The sequence below is a fragment of the Etheostoma spectabile genome, chromosome 23 (assembly GCF_008692095.1).
Source record: "Etheostoma spectabile isolate EspeVRDwgs_2016 chromosome 23, UIUC_Espe_1.0, whole genome shotgun sequence".
NCBI classification, from domain to species: domain Eukaryota; kingdom Metazoa; phylum Chordata; class Actinopteri; order Perciformes; family Percidae; genus Etheostoma; species Etheostoma spectabile.
Genome location: NC_045755.1, coordinates 12,028,255 through 12,036,769, shown reverse-complemented (window position 1 = coordinate 12,036,769; position 8,515 = coordinate 12,028,255). Strand labels below are relative to the sequence as shown.

Below are 8,515 nucleotides of genomic sequence, written 5' to 3'. Positions count from 1 at the left end.
TTGCATATTACCAGGACACTGAGGACATTTGGCACTAAACCCCACCCCAGCCTGTCAGTGTGAGCGCATGCCTGGCCTGGAAGTGGTGATGATGCGTGAATAGGCATGCTGCTCACTGCCACACGTGAAGTATATATGTTGCCCGTTGATCAGTAGTGAGCTAATCAAATCAGATAAGACCCCCACTTTACTTCTAACGTCATGCACTACAGACGCTTGGTTCCCTTACTTTATTGTTTATGAACACTCAAATATAGTGGACTCGCTGATACAGTCAATGTACAATAATGTTCCTTTTTAACAATATTGACCAGATTGTCCTTGTTAATACCTCCACTGAGTGCACTGGAGCCTTTGCTAGGACAGGTTGACTGCTGGGCCGTGTTGGATCTCCTCTGATGTTCCCATGGTGTCTGTCTAACACATCAGGCTGGAGCCACAGCCATAGATTGGTCTGTTAATAAATATGATCGCACTGTTCTCCTTTTAGAAAGCCTGATTCTATTTGCAGGCCTTGACCACTTCAGCACCCTGCAGCAGGCACCCGATCAATACGCGCCTCTTGTTGCCTGCTCAAGGGCGTGTGTGCTTATGTGTGTCTGAGAGAGACATTGTGGCTTTCCATTTTGGAGTTTTGGTTGTCTGTGTCATCTCTTTTCTCCATGGGTCTCTCCTTTGCCTCAGGCCCAGCTGCGAGCGTTCATCCCAGAGATGCTGAAGTACTCAACGGGCCGAGGGAAGCCTGGCTGGGGTAAGGAGAGCTGCAAGCCAATGTGGTGGCCTGAGGATATCCCTTGGGCCAACGTACGCAGCGACGTCCGCACAGAGGAGCAGAAACAAAGGGTGAGAGAAATACTGTTTTAGTTTAGCCTCAATTTCTGCACTACACAGAATAGTTAATAATCATATTCGAAGAGATGCTATTTATCTTTTTGTACATTAGGTCCCAAAGTGGCACTAAATTACACAAACTTCTGATTTTGCATTTATGGGAGGGTAATTAAGATCTAAATCTTTGCCATGAGTGAATTAGGGCACTCTAATCTGTAGTGTGGCATTCAATATCAGAAGTCCTTAAAGCAGTCTGCAGAAAGGTTTGCCATATTAACTTGTATTTATGTTTCCCAAGGTGTCTTGGACGCAGGCATTGCGGACTATTGTTAAGAACTGCTACAAGCAGCATGGCCGTGAGGATCTGTTGTATGCTTTTGAAGACCAGATAACCACGACGACCACCACCCAGCACCACCTGACCACTGCGCAGAGTATCGCTCATCTTGTGCCCTCGCAAACTGTGGTACAGACCGTCAACAACCCTGACGGAACAGTCTCGCTCATCCAGGTACATTTTAGCTGCTTTTTGATCTTTATAGGGATTGCACTTTTTCAAATCAAAATCTCATTCAGGTATTCTAAGGTTTAGTACACCGTTTATGAACTTTTATGTCACTTCACCTCTTTCTCTTAGGTTGGCACAGGACACACAGTTGCCACCCTGGCAGATGCCTCGGAGCTGCCAGGTGTGACGGTGGCACAGGTCAACTACACCACAGTAACTGACGGAGAGGTACGCGTACCTCTAATCACTTTTTCTAATACTACAATACAAACTCATTCTGACCATTTACTACACACACAAACTGCAGTAATAAACTCCAAATCAACCACTCCTTCATTTCCTCAAACACATAAATTGATAGATCTAACAAGTCTTATGCCTGAGTCACAGAAACAAAGACTGTGCAACAAATACAGTAAAGTGTTTAAAGTGTACTTAATAAGAGCTCTCTGTTCAGCACCACAAAATCAAAACAAAACCTAGAGTACCAACAATCCAATAATAGTTCTTTTCATGCAATCTTAATTACTTCAATGCAGATCCTCATTTTCTTTCTGTATGAAATTATATATTGTCCCTTTCGAGGTGGAGCAGAACTGGGCCACCCTCCAGGGCGGCGAGATGACAATCCAAACCACTCAGGCCTCAGAGGCCACGCAGGCTGTAGCATCCCTGGCAGAAGCCGCTGTTGCCGCAAGTCACGAAATGCAGCCCGGAGCCACCGTCACAATGGCTCTTAACAGGTGAGTGTGGGAGATTTGAATATGTTATTTTACAAGTCACAAGAAAATAGCCTTTTGATGTTATTTAGGTGGCTTTAACTTTGTAGGGGCTGAAGGCAACATGAGAAAGGAGTTATTATAGATTTAGACCAGGAGACTATTTCAGGTGGACTCCTATCGTGACTTTAAGAACATAAGATCTTGTAGATCTCAAGTGCATCAATGACTAGTATCCTTAGGGTAAAAAAAAAAAGCTACCTCTTCAAACTTGAAAATGTGTAACAGCGGGGAAACAGAAGTTGGTCATATCTCAAGGGTCCTCCGTTAATGGTGGTGGAGGCAGCAAACCCTGCCGTGAAGAAGAATCCATAATTATATAGAAAGCTCTAACAAGTGGATGAGAATGGGACAACTGTCAGGGCAGGACACCAGGGTTCCCTGGAGATGAGAGTCAACTGCCTCTCATCCAAGTTCAGCTTGTAATTAATTAGCCTGTAGCTTTTATAAAGGCAAGGTGCACAACCATTAAATTGGTCCTTAACCACATATTTCCTTGTGCTAATGACTCAGTAGGATTTTGTTTACTTAAAAAACACTAGTGTATGTGTTATGTGATTGATTGCTTAGTAGTGTAACAAAGTCAGTTCAGGTTTGAAATAAAATCAGACATAACAGCTTTTAAAACTTGTACTTGGTACTGTAATTAAAATACTGTGAGATCTCTTTAGCAATAGGCTGTCTCCAGATTCTAGAAATAGTCCCTGTTTTCAGTCATATTATCATCCGTAACAAATGGCTTAACTACAGCCAACTTCAGTGATAAAAGATGTACAGGGGTTGTTGTCGGTGTAATGTTTTTCTGGAGGGAAATCAGCCACACACAATTGTATTCAGGAGGGATCTACAAGAGGATCTTAAATCGTGTCCCTTGGAGGGCCAAGTGTCTGAGGGATCTGATTACAACGCAAGAATACAGCAGGTTGAAAATGTGCCCATGAATAAAAGGAGTTAATAGCCTTTAGCTGCAGCTAAAACCTGTAGACATTTAGCTTCCCATTGCCTGATCTACACAGCTTTGATTTGCTTTATAACATTTTAAATTGTCATCAAAGGTATATAACTTGTCAATTTCATCAGTCAGTTGCTGAGGTGCTACCATGTTAGCTGTGGTTAACCCTAACCCTTTTTTGCTGTAGTAGTGTCAAGGCAATAATTTCAGATGTGTATGGGTATGTCCCATTGGGGCTTGTTACCTGCACCCACCTGAGTCCACCTTCCCCTCCCCTCCTTTACCCTGTTTACCTTTGCTCGCTGTGGGCTCTCTGCTCCACGGGCTCTGGAACATTTTGTCTCTGCTTTCCAGCTCCAGAGGGAGAATAGAGACTTTTTCTCCTGCTGTCTTTTCTGCTGAGTGGACAACAAATGATACTTGATTATCTTGTGTTTATTGGTGTAATTTGTTGCACAGTAAGCTGCAGATTGATAACATAATGTTTACCGCTAAACTACAAAATGTTTACCCATGTTGTCTTTGCCACTATGATTAATGGCAAAAATGATCAAAATTCAATATCTGTATTCAAGGCTTGATAAAACAGCCTTTTTTTTACCGATTGTTGCCAGACTTTGCTTCCATTGTCTTACCAAACAGCATCCAGTTGGGTGTCATCCACTTACAACAGTGTGAGTGCATAATTACTGCTTACTCGCTCAGCTCCGCCTCCTCCGTATCTGATTGTCTGTAGTTCTATCTCAGATGTGATTCTCGAAAAAGCTGTGAACAGTTCTATTAGTTCATAGCGAAGCTGGTGCGGTAATAGGCTCCTGGTAATTCCACTGGATAGATCTGGTTAATAAAACTGCTTTGATAGACCCGTAGCACCTGGCCTTTAGGGAGATGTGACAGATTCTCCTTAAGTCCCGACTAGAAAAGCCTCTTACAGCTCATACACTCCTACCTCTTCACCCCACATCTCTATAATAACCCTTGCCTTTGCGAGCAGATTGTTTGTGGGTTTTACTTTGCTTTGTAGAAACGATTGTATCTTAAAGCATAATATGTACAGTACATCCATGTCACGTGGGTTTTTTAATAGGTTCATTTGCCTGTTTTTACATATTGCACACTACATCTGGTGTGTGTGTCTGTGTGTGTGTGTTGCAGTGAGGCAGCAGCCCATGCTGTAGCGACGTTGGCGGAGGCTACTCTACAAGGCGGAGGGCAGATTGTCCTGGCAGAGACAGCAGCTGCTGTTGGAGCACTGGCAGGGGTTCAAGATGCCACAGGTATATATTCAGTCAAACAACATGCAAAATGCACCTCAAATGACAGCATTTGCAGTATAAGGACACCTTTTGTTATTGTCTATGGCAGTGGTTCTCAACCTATTTGAGTCGCAACCCCCCAGAAAATTCAGGTTGGTGTTGCCAGAGAGAGCAAGGGATCTGCAAACGGACGTAAACAGCTGTTTCTACGTGCCTACCCCAGCTGAATTTGAGTGATTATTGTAAATGCTCTGATTATTAAATGTAAATAAATGCATTTTTTGTGATGACAGTTTTGTTTAGTTTTAACAGCTAGCTTGTTGTCCAATGTGCTCCAGGCGCTATGGATTTGTTCCGTGACGTATTTCTCTCCCCCTGAACCGACTGCCCCCTCTCTATGTACTGGGACGTCCTGATTTACAAATTAAGCATGTGATATAGTATCATCAAAATGCCTTAGCTTGTTTAGCTGCTGAATTCATAGCTGTCATTAATAAACAGCAAGTTCGGCTACTAAAACTCTAGCTTTAATATTATGTACATCTGAAATCACTCTTCCATTTATTGTGCACACATCCCTATATAATAGACACTCAATAGTTTATCTAGTGAATAGTAAATTGTGATTTCAGAGAGTTATTAATTAGAGGCGGACATTTTTTCGGGGAATCGTGGGTCACGGGATTCCTGTGGGAATCCTGCAGGATGGGAGTCAATTTAACTATTTGTCACGTGACTGGGACGGAACAGGGACAAACTACATAGTTATATTTAAAAATTGACCTAATGTCAGGATGGGCATCATAGTAACATCAATAGTAGTAACATCAATTTTTATATAAAACTATGTAGTTTATAGACTATATAGTTTTAACAAACTATATAGTCTATAAATTACACTCCCAGAACTCAGACACTAGCACACCCCCAGCAGATTAGGATTAGGATTAAACCACATTTTCTCTACCTTATTCAAATCAGTGGTCTTAGCGGATGAATGTAAGTCACAAAATGTTGACACCTGCAAAATTTGCCACCTGTATTTATTTCAACCATATTGAACTGTAGGAGACTCAAGATATCTCCCAAAAGGAATATTTTGTTAAAGAGTTTTTCTATTTTGACAAATGGAAATACAATAGCAGAAAACTGATAAGTTTTTAAATCACATATTTACTAATTGGTACTTTTGTGTGCTCCCCAGCCAATGGCAGGTCTAATTAGTCTGACTAAGTGTAAGCCTCCCTACAGTAGCACTGCACCCTCTGAGCTCCTACACTCTAATCTACTCTGTGCTGATGTGACAGATGGTGTGTTTTTTATATGTGTGTATCTTGTAGCAATGCTCCCTTCTTTTAATGATACAATAGCTGTATGACCCCATCATCAACCTTCTTACATGCGTACTGCATGCAATGCCTTGGCGATGTTGGCGATGTGTGTCTGCTGGGATTGGACCAGTTTGTAATGACATCCTCACATCCTTTTTGTATAGCAATAACAGCCTTTTTTTAGCATTTGTTCGGTCAATATCCCAAGGGTGGAATTTAAAGCTACTGCTTGTCAATGATTAACATCAGGGGACACGCTGCTAATGTTAATTACTAAATGGAGTCAGGAAATATCAGTGGCCTATTCCGCATAAATACTAAGGGTGAAATACAAAACCTATTAGGTCTATTTTCTAGCCTGTCTTGCAGGCTTAAAAGCAATTTGATTGTTCAAGTTGCGGGTGTAATTCCAATTTTGGAAACCATGATTTTATGCATTAGTTAGTTTTTCTTCTATATGTACGCATTTTTTAAATGTTTATTTGTTATTAAAATTGTTATCCTTTCATATTGATTATTGCTGGAGCCAAAACACACCAATTCAAGCAGATTATTTGAATATTGGTCATTTATAATCAATGTAATGATACAACACATGAATTATTAAACCCCAGTTGATAATGCCAACATATGTAAACATCAAAGTCTATCTCTGCCACATATGGTATAACAGCAAGGTCTACTCAGACAAAAGGTTTAGTTACAGGCATCTTGTCAGGCTGTCAATCTTTTTCTTACGTACTATTTCTTATAATAAGCACTATCCTACAGTGAGATAAACACACTCACACAAATTAAGTACACTAGTACAGGGACATGAGCAGGTCCTACAGGGTCCCTCCTTAAGAGTGCCAATCCACTCCGTTATCAGTCCAGTGTCTAAGCACCAGGGCAGCCTTCAGCACACCACCACAGGTTCTCTTGCTTTGCTTTTTACAAGCTCACACACATCGGCTTTTTCTAAATTCATGCAAGTGTATCTGCATACCTATTTGTCTCTATGCTCTATCACAGTCTTCTCTCACTGGCTTATTTTTAACCACAAGCCAGTGGATCTCTAATGGCTTTTTACCTAAAGCAGCCTTCTAGTTGTAGCACCCAGTTTTTACAATCAACAAACAATTTAATATTTTTTTATAAAATCAGGTTAGTCAAAGGGAAATTGAATTTCATCAGAGGAAGTGTGATTAAATACTTAAATGAAAGATAGAAACCCAATTGTTTAAATTAAAAAAAAAATGGTCATAAAAGACAACCCTTCTAAAACACTGTGCAAGATACAAAAATATGTACAGTTTGTATTTGTACAGTAATTTAAATTCAAGTTATTCAAATCTAACATCTGAGCCTTTGTTTTTTGGCATCTTGCTTCCTAAACCACAAGGAGCCATTTGGCTGCAACAGCTCACTTAAACAACCAATCGAGTTAGCAAGCTAGTCCTTCTCCCAACAATTGACCTTAGCTAATCACTGAAGTGCTACACGAGTGGAGGGCTCTGTTCAAAGTGCACCTGCCCAGACACCGTTGATTGGCTTGTGTAGCGGACCCTTCGCTACACAAGGCATGCAAACATACACACGCCACACCACACATGACCCTTAATGTCTAAGTAACTATGTTTGAGTGACCCAATGAGGCCCTTCACTCAGTAACTGTGCAGTGTCTGTATGTCACCGTGCGCAGCCACATGCCCTCTTCCCTTCACCATAATCACCACCAGCACAATTACCTGCATCAGCAAAACTTAACCCTGTCACAAATCACTGATGAGTGGGCTTAGCAAGGGCCCTCATTAGATGACCAACATTTACAAGCTGCCGTATCTAAAGGGGCCTGGGAAACTTGAAAGATGAATAATTATGAACATGCAATATATATTAGTGTGCTTTTTCAAAATCTTTAAATATTGTAGGTATTTGAAAGGATTTATTGGTAGTGTATATTCGGTGCGTTTAAAGTCCAGTGTCTTAGCTCACAGTAACTGGAACGGGAACCCTAACACTGACCTTCTTGCCTGCCTGTGACACTGTGACAGCTTGCAGGGTGGGGCAGAGGCCCACGTGACTGCAGCAGTAATCCCTACAGGCAGAGACACACATACAAACACACAGCTGGGCATGAGGGAAGCAAGCTGAGATCATTCAATTGGACCATTGTTCAGAAATGCCGTCTCTGTAACATGGCTGCCTCCTGTCACAGACAACTACCTGGACTTGACTGCCTCCCAAGCACCGTGTCAGACACAAACTTTAGTTACAAGATGACCTTTGGCCAAAGACTCAACGAGCAGTATTTGTTGGCATCAGGCCAGCAACTAATAATTATTTTCAATATTAATTAATATGTTGATTACTTTTTTCATTAAACAATGAATTGTTCAGTCAGAAGATAGCTGAGGTATGCCCATTTCCAGAGCCCAAGGTGATGTCATTACACAGCTGCTTTCATCCAATTTATTATTGCACAAAATGTAAAAACTTGTAAATCCCTTTCATTAGAGAATCTCCAACCAGCAAATGTTGTGCATTTCTCACTGACAATTGACACAAACGTTTAATCAATTGTTAAACTTGCCTTAGCACGTTCTGTGAGCCCATGGCGATGTCTTCAGTTGCTTGTTTTATCTGAAAAACAATCCAAAACAGAAGGATATGCAATTTAAAATCATAGAAAAAAAAAATGACAAATTAGTGAAACTATTGCACTACCACATGCTACCTGGTAAATTTAATCTAATAACAACTAATGAGTTGTTGGAATTGATGTCAGTTAGTTTTATACCTGACTAATAGATTAATTGAGTAACAGGTTAATGGTGCCATGTGACTAAATCTTAAACATCTCTGTGTCTTCTTCT

At 41.0% G+C, this 8,515-nt stretch overlaps 1 protein-coding gene and 1 long non-coding RNA gene across 7 annotated transcripts in view; one reads left to right on the top strand and one right to left on the bottom strand.

Moving 5' to 3' along the window:
• Positions 1-8,515, top strand: part of nrf1 (nuclear respiratory factor 1) — a 16,931-nt gene that overhangs the window by 7,277 nt on the left and 1,139 nt on the right. For 2 of the 5 annotated variants that reach the window (XM_032505209.1, XM_032505210.1), the window contains exons 7-11: positions 685-843; positions 1,130-1,342; positions 1,469-1,567; positions 1,910-2,082; positions 4,226-4,347. In XM_032505209.1, the coding sequence (XP_032361100.1) occupies positions 685-843; positions 1,130-1,342; positions 1,469-1,567; positions 1,910-2,082; positions 4,226-4,347 (766 nt within the window). Of the gene's footprint in view, positions 1-684; positions 844-1,129; positions 1,343-1,468; positions 1,568-1,909; positions 2,083-4,225; positions 4,348-4,435; positions 4,614-5,030; positions 5,090-8,515 lie in introns of those variants that run through there. The other 3 variants (XM_032505213.1, XM_032505212.1, XM_032505211.1) reach the window with 3 other exon arrangements.
• Positions 1,972-4,149, bottom strand: LOC116673093 (uncharacterized). 2 transcript variants are annotated; one of them, XR_004327742.1, is made up of 3 exons: positions 3,706-4,149; positions 3,364-3,468; positions 1,972-2,410 (listed from the first exon to the last, which is right to left on the bottom strand). It is a non-coding gene; the product is annotated as an uncharacterized LOC116673093 (long non-coding RNA). The 2 variants fall into 2 exon arrangements; XR_004327741.1 differs by having other exon boundaries at positions 3,768-4,149.